This window comes from Dendroctonus ponderosae, unplaced genomic scaffold (genome assembly GCF_020466585.1).
Source record: "Dendroctonus ponderosae isolate FM_Combo_2020 unplaced genomic scaffold, Dpon_F_20191213v2 Dpon_F_20191213_4, whole genome shotgun sequence".
In the NCBI taxonomy this organism is placed as follows: Eukaryota; Metazoa; Arthropoda; class Insecta; order Coleoptera; family Curculionidae; genus Dendroctonus; species Dendroctonus ponderosae.
The window spans coordinates 1013301-1029206 of NW_026018611.1; the positions used below are offsets into that span (position 1 = coordinate 1013301).

Consider the following 15906-nt stretch of genomic DNA (forward strand, 5'->3'; position numbering starts at 1 on the left):
CTTGAATTCAAGCATTTTTTGAGAAAACTGCCAACATTTCCCCATCCATGGTTCACTTTCTAAAAAGGCCATTTATTTCTGTCTAGAATGATGTAAAAATGAGGGTTCTTCCTCATTTTGCCTCCGAGAATTGAGCAAAAACGGGACGGAAAACATGGAATTTTGGCATAATCTTGCACCTAAGTGATATTCAAATTTCGCTTTCTGGGTTAAAATTAATCGAATTTCCTCACTCGCGTTGTTACGACTGAATCGAACTAGCAGATGCACAACAAGAAATTGGAAGAGGAATTGTTAATGATTGAATGTGAAAGAAAGCGAAAGCTTCAATTAGTAGATTTACAAATTGAAGTAGAAAAGAAAAAACTTAATCTCCTTTGACATTAAACTGGGTGTTTATATTAATTTTTATTGGAAAAACTTAAAATTTAAAACTCCGTACTAGGTCAAAGGCCACGTAAGAAACTTCTTTATAGTGCAACTCACCCTAATAGGTATTAAAAATAGGAATTACTTCCAAAGGTATATTTCCTTCGTAATTTAAAGCCTAGGAAAATAATAATTTACAAGTTGACTGCTTCCCTAACAGCAATTAAATAGTTTAGCTCCTCATTAATATCTGCAAGCAAAAGAGAATCTTCTTCACCCATATTTTTGCCATATTATATAGAACTGCAGTTGCCCAAATAATGTGCATTGCGGTCTTCAGTTTTACTATCAAGGGAAACCTTCTTTTCCAAACTCCAAAACATCTTTCGATCACGTTTCCTGTTCGGATATGGGGCTTATTATTAGTACCCTTTCGGCTCTCATTAACTAAAGGGGCTAACAAATAGGATGTAAGACCATAGCCACTGTCACCCGCAATAAAAAAAAATCAAGAAAATTTTCTAAACGGTCCCTAATCGGGTGTTAAACAGCCAAAAAGTGCCGGTTAATATAATCGTTGTTTAGAATACACAACACAGTGGTTAAGCGACGGTACAACACATTTTTCAAGCTAAACGACGACTAAATTTTTAATCACTGTTTAGTCAAACGGTGCAACCAGGCATAAGGGTTTTGTACATAATTAATCGGGATTGGCCAGTTGAAGCTAGATGAAGACCCAGACGACCAATCGGAGCACCAGCAGCCAAAACACCGCCAAAACCGCATAGTGCGCAAGCAGCAACTTGTAGTACTTGACAGTTCCCTGAGGGATCGTGTCCAGGGGGTCTTTGAGCAGGTAAACACGTGCGCCTAAAAAAGCGTTTTTTGCATGAAATGATTAGGGGAATTGTCCAACAATCACCTCGCGTGTAGGTGAAGAAATAGGCGTCCCAGTTGAGCTTCCGGATGTCAAAGTCAAACAGCTCTTGATCGTGTTTCTTCATGCGTTTCCATAGCGCTTGCACGTTGTCGTTGCGAAACTTCCAATCGCGATTGGTGAAGTACGCCAAAACTCCACTGAATTTGTTGATCTTCTTGTACCCGTCCACCAGCCTGAACCAATCGAAAATGTTTAATCCAGCGATTTGTCGCCTTTTTTTGTTTGCCCTTACATGGGCTTCTTCCTTAGACAGAGCAGGATAAAGTCGACCAAATGGGCCGGAATGGTGTGCAAGAAAAAGACGGCAAGCATGTGTTCGTAGTAGTTGGAGCGCATCCGGAACATCGAATGCCACATCACTTTTTCCGAGGGGATTTGCAGACAGTGTTTTCTCGACAAATGGCTGAACTCCGCTGAAACGCCCATTTATTCATTCGCAATGTGGGCAAAGGGGGCTCGCTTACCCCAAGTGAGCGGGTTTTCCGGGGTGCTCACATAGTTGTAAACCGGGATTTCCCTGACAAATTTCTCCTCTCTGCTCTCTTGGTCCTGGATTTCTTTGTTCTCGTTCAACGACCTGAAATCTCCAAAAATTTCAGACTCTTGCCCACATATCCATGAAAAAACCAATTATTTTCCAAAAATCGCCCGCTCAAACTGGGATAATCCTGGGCGTGAAGGTGGCAACTTCGAACGCAGCCCAGTCCGGTAGGCTGGCGCCAGCCATAGACCCCTATGGGTGCGAGTGAGACTACCGATGCGAGCTACGTTCGAGAATGGATAAATGAGTTTCACTGTACTTGATTGTGGCAATATCCCAGGTGGCAGCCAAACAGCTGTTGATCACGTAGTCGGCCGGCACCATTTCTGCCCTTTTCTCCTTGTTGCCATGCAGGGTTCTGAGCAGGCCGACGGCCGCGCCCAAAAGCACCCCCGTGGCCCCATAAACGTTGTCAATCCATCCGGCCACCGGCTCTTTCACTGTCGCTATAACTAAGAAAAAACCCCATAAAACTGATCAAATTCCCCCAATAAGGGGGCGCTCTTACCAATGGACGGTCTGTACAGGGCGATCGGTAAGCTCTGGCCCTCTTTTCTTACCACGTCCTCGGCCACGCACTTGGTGAACGCGTACGTGTTGGGGAAGTCTTTCAGAACGCTATAAAGCCAGGGAAAATCTATTGAGAATTCGAGGCAATTACAAGAAAACCTAGTAAAATCGTGAACATGACAACGCCGCAAATGACCCCTTGCGACTGCAACAAAGCGATTAAAACCAGTCTGAACTACGGCTATGGCCAGCAAGCTGGGGAGTCGAATTAATTCGAAGTTTTTTAGTCAAATTCCACCGATTTTTCATTTTTTTGGGGTGTAAACGCACGTTTTGGTGATGGCATTCAATTGGTCGTCGTCCAGACATTCGACCAGATCGAGCAGTTTGTCGCCTGTGATTGGTGGATCGTAGAACATTTCGTCAATTTCTTGACGGTTGCAGTTTGAAAAGGCCGTGGAAACGTGCAGGAACGCCTGAAATGTACAGTTTAAGCATAGTCGATTTTTCCTGCAGTGTTGCATTTGCTCACTCGCAGTTTCTTCATTTGCTTGGCCAGCAAAATCAGGTCGCGTACGCCCCTGACGTTAATGTAAGTGGCCATCTTTAATGACTCGTCAAAGCGCACAGTGGCGGCAAAGTGCAGCACGCAATCGACTTCGCGCATCAGGCCTTCCTTGTCTAGCTCGTTCAGGCCCAGGTCGGGGAGGCTGATGTCCCCCACCACCGGACACACTTTTTGCAGGAAATCCGGGTTATGTCGCTTCAAGTGGTCGAATGTCTGCAAGCAATGATTGACAAGTGACACTGACAAGTGACATTGCGTGTTTCACCTACGGGCTCTTTGAAGATGTCCTCGAAGCGTTGCTTGATGTCTTTGCCCTTTTTCTCGCGCAGCAGAATGAAGATTTTCTTCACGTCGGGACAGATGCGCAACAGTTTCTCCACGGCCAGCTTGCCCAGGAAGCCAGTGGCGCCGGTGATAAACACGCACGAATCCTTGTAGAAGCGCTTGATGTCGCTGTCCTCGTCTGGCACTAGCATATCGGATGCCGTTATGTCCTGTCCTTGTTGCTCGTAAATGTCCATGTTGGGCTGGAATGGGGCAATCAGAGAAATTTATTTTCATAGTCTTTTCCTTCCTGGGTTTCAGTCAAAGTGTGAAATCAAAATTTCCATATCGTTTATTTCATAACGTTTCGGCGAGACAACAGCGCCATCATCAGATTTAAAATTTACACAAACTCATAATTGGTAAACATTACGTTCTTTTAGGTTTGCAGGTGCAAAAACCTAAAACAACGTAATGTTTACCAATTATGAGTTTGTGTAAATTTTAAATCTGATGATGGCGCTGTTGTCTCGCCGAAACGTTATGAAATAAACGATATGGAAATTTTCATTTCACACTTTGACTGACACCTAGGAATGATAACAATATAATAACAATTGCACGCAGTCAGGGAAACAAAAAAATTATTCTGATAAGGGCGGCTTATTCAGCAATTATTCTAACGAAACTTTTGCAAAAAAAGTTTTTCAGTAACAGTTTTAACTGAGCAAATATAACGGCATTTAGGCATTAACTATTTTCAGACTTCCCCCTGTATCTCTTAAGCGAGCAAAACTTTCGAAATTTTGACGTTTGACCAAAAATCAACGAATTGACAACAGGGCCTCCGCCACGAATCACATCAACGTCAAAATGACATTAGGATGTCATTCGCAAATAGCCACGGAAACCCTAGTAGTTTGCAGGTGCAAAAACCTAAAAGAACATAATGTTTACCAATTATGAGTTTGTGTGAATTTTAAATCTGATGATGGCGCTGTTGTCTCGCCGAAACGTTATGAAATAAACGATATTAAAATTTTTATTTCACACTTTGACTGAAACCCAGGAATATAAAGAATATAATAACAATTACACGCAAGGAGGGAAAAAAATCAAAATAGAGAAATTTAAATTCCTCAATTATTGCGAAGATGATAATGATAAGTGTGTCTTTGAAAATTGCCCTTCACGCGTGCAAACTGCAAACTTAATTGAAAGGAAATGTCTATGAAGTAATTAATTCATCATTTTCATGCCGTTTAAATATGTAGAAATAGACTTGATGGCAATCGGTCAGTTGGTAATTAAGGAGATTTTTTTTTGCATCCGGTCAAGTTCCAGCGGCATTGATGGTCCAAGAATGGCGGCGTTCAATGTTGTCAGTTGTTCAAAAACTTCATTCCTTCCGGGTGGAAAAGTTTTAAGTGACAGCTGAAGTTGTGTCTGTCCTGTCAATGGATCTCGAAAATGTCATTGAAAGGTTCGGCAACCGGAGGTTCCCCTGACAGACGGTTGCAAGCTTTTTGGCATTCACAGTTCGAAAGGTTTGAGAAACTCGCTCTGTTTGTGAGCACACTTTAATCAACACAACCCGATTTAAACCCAATAATTAACACTGATTACGGGGCGTCGCGCTTGCTTTAAGTCGTTTGGCAACACTCGAATATTCTAGTTCAATTGTGGAACGTTCCCTATTCTTAATCCGTCGAGCCTGCCCTCCAATAATGACGTCACTGCCAAAAAGCTTGGGACTGACTGTACTTGTTTGTTTTTGCCCGGTTTGTATATGAATAATGTTCCGGTTAATTGGAGCAAATTGTGAATTTTTCATTCGGTCGCATTTCAGTTTACTTGCCATCGGCTAAATTGTTGCTCAGTAAAGCGTTTACTGGTATTTTTCGCATTTCACTACTCGCTTCTAACTGGTTATATTATGCGTTATGTGATCTCGCGTTTTTACTTTCGTTTGCCATTTTAATGGTGCGCTTAAAATGCAAAAGCCGAATTGGGCCGTTTATAGATTTTATTATTTATAAAATCGCACTTTATTGTTTCAACTGTTGTTAAGAGATTTTTGAAAACTTCCTTTTCAGTGCTTGACTTCATTACCGATCGATTAATGTAATCGATCGACTTTAATGTATGGAAAGAACACCGAAGAGCGTACGTGACCGATCGACTGACAATTTCCGACGGTGATATTGAATAGCAATTTTTGATCCTGTTCTTTCTATCCGTTACCGATTGATTTTTATCCTGACCGATGGCCAAACGGATCATAAATTCGGGTTTCGTCGCTCCACATAATTCCGCGCAAAATACTCATTAATACCCGCACTTGCGCCATAATTAGCAAACCGCCTATCTTGGCGATTTTTTTTTGGCGGAAAAATCGCCGTTCGGTAGCGAAATTCTGCAACTAATCCCATTTCGCCGCGTATGTTGCAAAACAGCAATAAATGATTGATTGGAGCCGGTTAAGTTTGTTGCAACGCTGCACAAATTCGACGTCAAACACCTTATGTGGCCTACTATGATTTCCGTGGCTATTTGCGAATGACATCCTAATGTCATTTTGACGTTGATGTGATTCGTGGTGGAGGCCCTGTTGTCAATTCGTTGATTTTTGGTCAAATGTCAAAATTTGGAAATTTTTGCTCGCTTAAGAGGTACAGAGGGAAGTCTGAAAATAGTTAGTGCCTAAATGCCGTTATATTTGCTCAGTTAAAACTGATACTGAAAAATGTCTTTTGCAAAAGTTTCGTTAGAATAATTGCTGAATAAGCCGCCATTATCAGAATAATTTTTTTGGTTTTCCTGACTGCGTGCAATTGTTATTCTATATTTATCATTCCTGGGTATCAGTCAAAGTGTGAAGTAAAAATTTAAATATCGTTTATTTCATTACGTTTCGGCGAGACAACAGCGCCATCATCAGATTTAAAATTTACACAAACTCATAATTGGTAAACATTACGTTCTTTTAGGTTTGCAGGTGCAAAAACCTAAAAGAACGTAATGTTTACCAATTATGAGTTTGTGTAAATTTTAAATCTGATGATGCGCGGTTGTCTCGCCGAAACGTAGTGAAATAAAGGATATTTAAATTTTTACTTCACACTTTGACTGAGACCCAGGAATGATAAGAATAAAATAACAATTGCTGGATCTCAGTCAAGGTGTGAAGTAATTATCAGAAAAAGTATACGGGGTCAGACACAAAAGTTCTCCGATCTAAGCGCATTTTTTACTTGAACACCCTGTATATTTTAATTTGAAGCAACAAAGGCAATAGTGCTTTTGTATCTCTTCAGAGAGCAAAACGTTGTTTTTCCGATTTTTGGTTTGATCTAAAAAAGGCACTTGACATCAACCCTACTTTTTTGAAAGCACTAACAATTACGGAGGTAAAAAATGCCTTCTCAAAGTGTCAAATTTGGATCACCCTGTATAGGGGTTGGGGTGAAAAATTGCCGAAAATCAAAAAAACTCCCAGTTGCACTGGAACGTTCATCAATTAAAGAGGAAAGCATGCTCTAACCAGTGGCGTAGCAAGCGTCATTTTAATTGGAACGAAAATGACTTTGTTGAGCCGATTAACGAGCGGAATAATGCGGCGGTGCCTACATGTGGACGTTTGCCAAAATTCAGCGAAAACTGATTTTTTATTGGAATTTTAAGCGTTTTTAGGAAAAAGTATCCTCTTTTCAGTCGGTTTTGACAAAACCACAAGGTGATTTTACGAGTAAAAATAAGCAAGGGGTTTCTTGGTTGTGCCACCCGCAGACTGGCCCAGGAACAGCTACAAATCGGTAATTTTCCCAAACAATGCACTGGAAGATTACTAGATCTAGAGGCTACTTACTTTTGCGTGGAAAACCGTTTGGTGCGAAAAATCGGTGTAACTGTTCGGCACTCTCCGGGACACTTGGAATGATTTCGATAGCAAAAGGCGAATTAAGGCAAATCGACAATTTTTGCCCTGTTTTAGCGGAATGCGCGCTTTTCACTTAGACGTCGCCGCTCGTGTGGTGCGTTTATGGTCGTACTCACTTGTTAGCGGTCACCACTTGCGGTCATTTCCAATGCAAATATTCCTTATTAATGGTGCAAAACTAGTTAGTTGAGAATTTTTGACCAAATTGGAAACGTCGCAACTGGCCAGCCATTAGAATGATCGAAAACTATTTACTTATAATAGCCCCCCCAGTCTTTTTCTCAGTTTCTGGGAAATCGTGCTTATGGCGAAGTGAGCTGGACACTAAACACCGTGGCCGAAAAACAGTGATTTTTCGTCTGCCAAGCAAAACTGGGTCTAGTTTGGTCGTATTTCCACTGAGCAGTAAAAAAGCGATTTAGACGGCAGGATTTTTTTAGCGCAAGGATAATGGGCATGAAACACCGTAAATAGGCAAGTGAAACAATGAGATAATAATGTGGCGTAACCGCAACCGGTTCATCTTGAAACGTGCACAACTTGCACTTTGATGCGATGCATCAAACAGCAACATGAACACTTTCAACTTTACCTGAAAACGCGAAAAATGTGCGTAAAAAGCGGGATTTGCCTCCTCACTAATATGCACAGATTGCATACGACTCATAAACACGCAAACAATAGAAACGCGTTATGGAAGCGACCAACTCTAGTTTTTTCGTCAAATTATGTACAAGTCGAAAACATGGTTTATTCATTATTCGCTCATTAGTAATGTTGATTTGGTGAACAGGACGCACGTCAGATTCATTTTTCCTTACGATTCATCCACAAACGTTTGAATGTGGGTCGCATTTCTCTGGACTTAGTGAACGTTTTCTTTAGAATTTTCGTGTCAAATGTCTATGGGCTGTCAAATTGACTGAACCAATGTCATTTTCTATTGTTCCACTGAACGGTTTTTCAAGAGCGAACCTAAACCAACCCACTGTGCATCTCTGGTGTCAATCGAGTTTTCTACGTGTGAATTGTGCTTTTGGCACAAGTGTCATACTGAGCTGCGTTGGGTTTGAGTTGACTGTAAAATTTCTGCGCAAATCGTTTCCAAATGTTTTTTTATTTTGTATAAATTTGGTCTCGGGTGACTTCGTCTCGCTCTGATTTCCATCGTCAGTTCCAAATATGTTTTTTTATTGTGAAAATTACAGAAATTCCAGGCAGAAAAAATGGCAACGTTGCAACAGAGCAATTAACCGGTGACCAATCTACCGTCTTCAATTGTTGAACCCATGTTTCACCTAAACCGGTTTATTATTAATTACTATCATATTTCACTTAAACCGGTTAAGTGCCTGTAGGTCACAAAAAGCTTGCATGACATTCGTGCCATTCTATAAAAATTACTGGCTCGCAGCCGCTCAATATCCTAATCACCCTGTATATGCTGACATATTCACATCTCTGCTCTTGTACCCGCCCATTGCAACTATTCCACGCGAACAACCCTGTAACATCGCCTGTCCATCCTTGTCTCACTCGAGGGAATCGACTTCCATCAGGGCCTGACGTATTGTGACATAAGCCATCTAAAAATAAACATAACCTAGCTCGACTTCGCGTTGTTTCAATGCTCTTAATCGCAAATTATGTGGCAATTTCGATAAGACGCCAAAGCTGGAATGGCCCCGCCGACGATACGGAGCGCCCCAAAGTCGACGCGGCGCGACACTTTCAAGCGCTTCGTGAACGTGTCGAAGAAATTCCTGCTCGATCCGCATCATTTGGGGCCCGTCTGCCTGCTGCTGTTCCTAGCTGAGGCCATGTGCAATGCGCTGATTATTGAGAATGTGCGGTATACCGAGATCGACTGGGTGGCCTACATGCAGGAGGTGGAAGGGTTCCTGAATGGGACGCTTGACTACCAGCAGCTCAAAGGTAGGTTTGGGGGCCAAAAAAAGCGGCCCAGTGGCTGACCTGGCGGTTTATTTGCAGGCGACACCGGACCTCTGGTGTACCCCGCCGGGTTTGTCTACATCTTCTCCGCCCTGTACTTTGTGACCAATCGGGGAAAGAACATCCACTTGGCCCAGTACATTTTCCTGGTGCTCTATCTGCTGCAGACGGTGCTGATGCACCGCATCTACAGGACAACTGCTAAAGTGCCGCCGTACGCGTTAATGATTGCGACGTTAACCTCGTTGAGGATACATTCGATTTTCGTGCTGCGCCTCTTTAACGATCCCGTGGCTGTTCTGCTGTTCTACATCAGTTTGAACCTGTTCGTGTCCAACCAGTGGAGATGGGGGAGTCTGTTCTACTCCCTGGCGGTGAGCGTGAAAATGAACATCCTGCTGTACGCCCCCTGTTTGTTGGTGGCCTATTTAACGAACTTGAGCTATCGGGAAAGTTTCCTCAATTTGGCCATCTGCGGCTTGGTGCAGCTGGTGCTGGCCCTGCCCTTTCTCTATGCGAACCCCCTGGGCTATCTGAAGGGCAGTTTCGATTTGGGGCGCGTGTTCGACCACACGTGGACGGTGAATTACCGGTTCTTGCCGCGAGAGATTTTCGAAAACAAGTACTTCCATATGGGGCTGTTGTTGTTGCACGTCGCGTTGCTGGTGGTGTTTATGCCGGCTCTAAGACGGTTTTTGAGCAGCTTTGCAAAACTGACCGTCGTCTCCAATGCGTTTAACTCGCAATGCGAGGAGGAAAAGCGCCGGATTCGCAAGCGAGCCGACGGCACGGGGCTGAAAGCCGGCCAAAAACGCTCGCGCTCCAAAGACTCGCAGGAGAGCTTCTACGAGGAGAAGCTGAAGCTGCAAAACCGCATGTCCAAGATCGCCCAGCTGCTCATTCTGCCCTTCTTCGTCACGAATCTTATTGGTGTGGCGTGCGCCCGCTCTATTCACTACCAGTTCTACGCCTGGTACTACCACAGCTTGCTCTATCTGGTCTTTTGCACCAAACTAAGCAAGCCGAGCAAGTTCCTGCTACTGGGCCTGATCGAGTACTGCTACAAAACCTATCCGAGTACAAATTTCTCTAGTGTTCTCCTGCATGTGTGCCATGGCGTTTTGATTTTTGGTCTTTTCCAGTCGATGAAAGCCTGAGTTTTAGTTCCAAACCAAAACTTGTGCTTTTACCTGACTGTTCCAACTGAACCCGTTGTTTATCGACTTTGCTCTAAACAATCAAGCGTTGCGTATTTTTGCCAATAAAACCCATTTGTAAATAAACCCGACTTTAATCATTATACAACAGAACATATTTATATTACACTATGGATAGTCTATCTACAACAAAATGTACTTCTAATAAATATTTCGTAAAGGTCATAAACAGAAAGAAATACATCATATATGCGACGAAACAAAACTGGAAACAATCAAATAACTAGAAAGTGAGGCCAGTCAAATTTTAATGGTCAGACAGGGGTTCCTCTTTGACGATCACAAATTCAGTACTGAAGAGCGCGTCTTCGCGCTCCTCTTTGGGCCTTTTGAGAGCCTGCTCCGGGTCGGGTTTTTTCCGTTTGCCCGAGCGTTGTCTTGTGCCTTTTTGCGTGTAACAGGACTTAACTGAAACAAACGCGTTACCTGGGCTGGTTTAATTATTGCGCAAATACCTGATTTGAATAGAGCGGGCTGGTTCAAGCTCAAGTAGACGTTGTTGATCTTTTTCGGCAATATGTGGTTGAGCTGAAGACAGGCGTCGCAACAGTGCTCGGGCCGTCTAAGCGACTTGTCGAACACCTTGTGGCAATTTGTGTTTTTCCAATAGTCCGTTACGCTCACTTCGCCGTTCTTGTTGATCCTCTTAAAGTTCTTATTGCCTTGGCACAGCCCATAGCTGGAAGGCAGATAGTCAAACACACCCTGTCCAATGGCCGCCCCCAAGGCACCCACCTGGCGAACAGCTTCAGACACACGTACAGCTCCCCTGACGACTGTATGTTGTGCAGCTTGAAGGGAAACAAGCCGTCTGCGACCTTGTCGGGGCCCAAATACGCCTCCGATTCGAGCTGGTGGTCTAAAACGAGCTGCTTTTCGATCAGCGCGGGGCCCTGCTGTCCCAGCGACAGTTCCATGAAGGACAGTTTGCTTCTGGTGGCCACCACAATCCAGCCGGATGGTTTTATGTCCTTGGCAATGTCCACGATGCTCTTGAATGTCCACTCAACCTTCTTGAAACTCTTTGGTGACTTAATCTGGTCCATTTTTCTATGTTGTTTTTATTTGTCGATTTTCTAGGTTATACTTGTCTGGTCTGACGTTTTCATTGAGCGAGCCAACTGTTGGGCGTGGCTTGGCTGGTTGGATGATCACGATTAAATAGTTAAGTTTTAAATTTTAGCCTTTAAAATTTGCCTACTAATGGATCTTTGTAAATTTGTCGCGAATTGAGTTGAATTGCGCTATGTGGAAACGAGTTTTTATTGATATTCTTTTACTTGGGTGTAAGTAGATTGCTATTTCCGAACGTAGTCGTGGATATTCTTCGGTTATGTCATATGCGTCAACGCTTCTGACAGTAATCATTTGTTAAAGTCTGAATAGTTGCAATGTTTTTTTTGTTGTTATATGAGTTGTGTGGTGTTTTTCCATGGCTTTTAAAGACTCCAGGGCTGTTTTCTGTATGTATTTTAGCAGTATATCGTTTTTATTTTTATGGGAGCACTTTCGGTCTTAAAACTGTAGCCGAGTCGGAAGTTGATTTTTTTCTAACGTTTCTGCTGGGTAAAAAACAGTGGCGATCTTCATCTCGGTGCCGTTGTAGATTGCCGATGAGCTTCAACAGACTTTAAATTACTTCCGAATTTTTACAGGACTAGTAAATAAGCAAGAGTTGACGGCGGTGTTGCCAGGCAGCACCGACATTCTTACGTAGTCAGACATTCCGTGCTTTTGTGCAACTAGTTTTATCAAAATTTGTTCAATTAGTTGTCGGAGCTGGTCAACGAACAAAATGGTTGTGAAACTGTACTTCATAAAGGTTTATCAGATATAAACTTAGTGGAATTTGACTCGAGCCTAAAGTAACTCAAACTGTCGTAAGCTAAGAATGGTTTTTACGCGTTCTATCCATTAAAATACGTAAAATAAAGTAAATCGTTCTTCCAATGCTACAGCGGCGCGATATTAGAGAGTTATTGGAAATGCTAAATACTGTCATGTGTTATTGTGTAACCTAACCTTACACAATTTATTATTAATCATTTTACGTTGGTGTATTTGTATTTTTTACCTTTTCAATTCGATTTTGGTTGCTGTTGATCATTTACGCTTAATTGTTATAATGAAGGAGGTTCTAGAAGCCGCCGTTATAGGCGGAGCAAGTGAAAATGAACTTGAATATTACATTTTTGCTAATACTTATATTTATAAACAGGGGTGGTTATCAGGCTGAGGAAAGAGAATATTTTTATTTAGAACAATGTCCGATGAGTATTACTATGTCTTGAAGTGCATATTATTCTAGGCTTAGTGGAGCACGAGGAACAGATACGATAAACAAACTGAAGTTTTCTACCCTTGTTTGATCCCCCTTGGTCATTACGGCAAACTATAATATATATAATAACTCTCTGATACTAGTGACAACATCGCATTTACAATGTGTCGTGCATGCGCTAGCTGGAGTGCGTTCCTAAATTTTTTCGTGATAAAAACCTCAGGTGTGAAATCATGAAGCTTCGTTGCCAAATTTCTCAAACTTTTGCTGTAAGTTCAAGGGTCAAGTCAAGTTTTTTAGCTTTTACTAGTTTTATTACGTAAATTTTTACAAAAGATTTGCAAGTTTCTGCGTTGTGTAGTTAACTTATACAACTGGACTAAATATCAGGCAATAATTTATTAATCGACGTGATTTTAATACGTGGTTGAGAAAAAGTGTGCCGTCCAGAACACATTTAAAAGGATAGCGGTGCCGATTAGCAGCAAAAAGATAAGAAAAGCCGCCCACCAAAGGTACTTCTCCCTGTTGGTGGGTTCCACGTTTTTTAGAACCCAAATGCCGACCAACAGGCCGGCCAGGGCGCCTCCAACGTGCGCCGCGTAGCCAATGGGCGTCTGATCGCCGCTGAGGTACCGGTTGTGGACCGCGAAGGCAACGTCGCATATGATCAGCAATGACATGATGAACAGTTGAATGGCCGGAAACGTCATTTCAGACCAATTCTACAACAAATTGATTGAAAAATGCGGCCGCACTAACGTGGATGTTTTGGTTTCAGAACGAACGATTGCAATGTTGGCAAGATGGGCGGTGATTATGGCGTAGACGCCGCCACTGGCTCCAGCAAGGAACACATGGGGGTCGAAGATGGAGGTCATGAGGGAGCCACATGCCACTCCTGCCACGTATACGGTAAGAACCCGCCACCATCTATTGCGCAGCTCCAATGGCAGTCCTAGACAGATCTGACAGATGAGGTTCATGATCAGGTGAGCCCATCTGAAAGTGAGATTTGGGGTAGTTTCGGCGCCATCTGGCGGTCTGCTGTGAAAAATTACGCACCCAATATGTACAAACATGTATGTGAAATAGCGCCAGGCTTCGTGTCGCCGCCTTGGATGGTAAATCAAGGCAAGCGCCACTGGTTGGAAGGCGTCCTGGTACTGTTTGGAGTCGTCATTTGTTATGTGATTGTTGAGGACAAAGCAAATAATTTCGCAAATCGACATCAGCGCCATGCAAAGCGGCGGCGGCCACAGTGTGTACCCTGTCTCGTATGCACCGTCCGGCTCAGTGAATCCATCTTGGGTAGTGGCGGTCGCGCTTCGACCAATCGGCTTGAATCTGTGACGTTTGCTCTTGGGCACCACGTAGTCCACGTAGCTGCAAACTAGGTTTAAGAGGGGGGGCCGTGAAATGTCATAAAGGTGACGCACCTGGTGACGTATTGTCCGAACAGGGACTTGAGCTTCGTGTCCAGCACCATGTTGGTGAATTCGTCCACATTGATTTTGCCGTCGTTGTTCCGGTCGCTGTACACGATCAGTTTCCGGACGATTTTGTCGGACACTTCCGCGTCCTCCCGTAGCATGGTTGCCAGTTCTTGCGCGTCAATTGTACCGCTTCCATCTCGATCGTACTGGAATGTCAGCGAAATTCAGTTATACCGAAATAAAGATGGCCCACTGGCTGAATTGTGACGTCACTTAAAGTAGTCCGACCAGAGATAACGCGTAGCGGAGTATATGATGGATCAACTGTACGAATATGAATATTTTAGACAAAAATCATGTCTCCAGGAATTAATATGCTTTTTACATTGTTTGATTTAAATGATTAGCCTTTATGTTCCTAAAAAATGAACGTAGTTAACTAGCCACAAATATTTTAATTTTAGTTATAGCTGAATATTTCATGTTTCCGAAGCGTTCTAATTGTTTGAAATAGTGAAGAATACACTTGCTAATAATCTACCAACTTTATTTAGTGAGAGTATCTAACTTTCTTTTATTCCCCTTTCCAATGGTGTCATTTCTTTTGCCACAATAATTATTTAAAAGAGTATTGGTGACAGAATTTATGATAATCTTTACCGAGCTTATAGTACTATGCAGATCACATTGGGGAAATTCTGTTAGCAAATGATTATCTGTTATGTATTGTAAAGTTGTTGTTGACAAAAACGTCTTTTTATTGTGTACTGCTAAAAAGTTATCTTCATCACATTCCAAAATTTTGTTGAAAATGAGTTCACCATACAAAACGATATTTGTTACATAGTCTTTTGGAAATTTAAGCTTACCCCTACTCAAATTTTTAATGAGTATGTGACTGTCTTCAACTTCTATTTGATCTGTAAATGTTAAATTTGACTGGCATATTTGCCATTTAAATTTCTTGGACAAAATGTAACAACAATATCCTGCTAGGTAGGTAATGACAGGCATTTCATGTTCCACATTTTCCAAATCACACGGAGAAATTTGTAAATTTGGGACAAACCATTCCGACTTCGAAACTGTCTCGTTGTCAAAAATATCATCACTTTGATAAAAATGTTTTATTGTTAACATTCTAAAGACATCAATGACTGGATTCGAAGTTTTTTCTCGCACTCATATAATTGCCGAATGGAAATATTGTTCTGATCCCCCGCTAATTGTCTGTATTTTCCAAACTTATTTTCAAGAGGATCAGTTTGAAATTTTCCCAAATAACAAATAATTCATATTAAGTTCCTTGAAACAAAATGATACGATTTCTAACATGCCATAAATAGTGTGACGTAAAGCTATGGATGTTTGAGGCGTTAAAGTTTTTGAAAAATGTTCTGATTTTTTCCAATTATCCAGCCATGTTAACATTTTGTCCAGAAATATAAGTTTCGGATTTATTCGCTCCAGCCGTAGCTGTTATAGGCTCTTGATATAAATCATTAAAACGTTTCCCTTTATGTGGTGTTTTTACATTTACGATGTTCCACCAAGTCAATATAATGTTAATAAAATCAGCTGAATCTTTCGAATAAGCTTAGAGCCAAACTGTAAAAGAGCTTGAACTACAAATGGATTACCTAATTATTTTTAAAGCTAGCTGAACATTTTGTCTTTTAAAATGTATAGTAAAAAGCGATTTTAAAGTTCAATTGTATCCAAATTTAAGCAGTTTGTCATGTTCCGTGTTAAAGATCAATTAAACTGGTAAATGAAGCAAACTTTCACTCACCTGTCTCAAAATCAGGATAAGTAAGCACTTTATCAGGCTTAGAATTTATCCAATTATTTCTAATACATTTTAGAAGATGCACTGTATCAAAT

General features: G+C 41.9%; 3 protein-coding genes across 4 annotated transcripts in view; 1 reads left to right on the plus strand and 2 right to left on the minus strand.

Moving 5' to 3' along the window:
- Positions 1 to 882: 882 nt before the first annotated feature.
- LOC109539983 (fatty acyl-CoA reductase wat) lies at positions 883 to 7813 on the minus strand. Of its 2 annotated transcripts, none has more exons than XM_019908080.2 (10): positions 7728 to 7813; positions 3201 to 3458; positions 2896 to 3144; positions 2694 to 2839; positions 2362 to 2471; positions 2113 to 2305; positions 1777 to 1889; positions 1545 to 1725; positions 1295 to 1485; positions 883 to 1242 (listed from the first exon to the last, which is right to left on the minus strand). In XM_019908080.2, the coding sequence occupies exons 1-10, from the start codon at positions 7800 to 7802 to the stop codon at positions 1097 to 1099; spliced, it is 1662 nt and encodes a 553-aa protein (XP_019763639.2). In that variant the 5' UTR covers positions 7803 to 7813; the 3' UTR covers positions 883 to 1096. The 2 variants fall into 2 exon arrangements, with proteins under 2 accessions (XP_019763639.2, XP_019763640.2); XM_019908081.2 differs by lacking the exon at positions 7728 to 7813 and adding an exon at positions 7064 to 7368.
- A 608-nt stretch (positions 7814 to 8421) lies between these two features.
- Positions 8422 to 10371, plus strand: LOC109539990 (lethal(2)neighbour of tid protein). The gene is made up of 2 exons (XM_019908098.2): positions 8422 to 9070; positions 9128 to 10371. Exons 1-2 carry the CDS (start codon positions 8815 to 8817, stop codon positions 10243 to 10245), a joined length of 1374 nt encoding a protein of 457 aa, XP_019763657.2. The 5' UTR covers positions 8422 to 8814; the 3' UTR covers positions 10246 to 10371.
- Positions 10360 to 15906, minus strand: part of LOC109539995 (rhomboid-related protein 2) — a gene marked incomplete at its 5' end in the record, with an annotated part of 8398 nt that continues 2851 nt past the window's right edge. The window contains 6 exon segments of the mRNA XM_048666000.1: positions 10360 to 10713; positions 10761 to 10984; positions 11041 to 13311; positions 13375 to 13588; positions 13652 to 13972; positions 14026 to 14228. Coding sequence (XP_048521957.1) covers positions 13003 to 13311; positions 13375 to 13588; positions 13652 to 13972; positions 14026 to 14228 — 1047 coding nt within the window. The 3' untranslated portion in view covers positions 10360 to 10713; positions 10761 to 10984; positions 11041 to 13002.

What these genes read in the sequence shown, in the direction of transcription:
- LOC109539983 (XM_019908080.2), bottom strand. Translation starts at nt 7,802, where the DNA reads ATGAGTCGTATGCAATCTGTGCATATTAGTGAGGAGGCAAATCCCGCT. An exon ending in CCTGTACAGACCGTCCATTG is followed by an intron (nt 2,306 to 2,361) that starts GTAAGAGCGCCC and finishes GTTTTTTCTTAG; the next exon opens with TTATAGCGACAGTGAAAGAG. An exon ending in GGAAAACCCGCTCACTTGGG is followed by an intron (nt 1,726 to 1,776) that starts GTAAGCGAGCCC and finishes TGGGCGTTTCAG; the next exon opens with CGGAGTTCAGCCATTTGTCG.
- LOC109539990 (XM_019908098.2), top strand. Translation starts at nt 8,815, where the DNA reads ATGGCCCCGCCGACGATACGGAGCGCCCCAAAGTCGACGCGGCGCGAC. An exon ending in TGACTACCAGCAGCTCAAAG is followed by an intron (nt 9,071 to 9,127) that starts GTAGGTTTGGGG and finishes GTTTATTTGCAG; the next exon opens with GCGACACCGGACCTCTGGTG.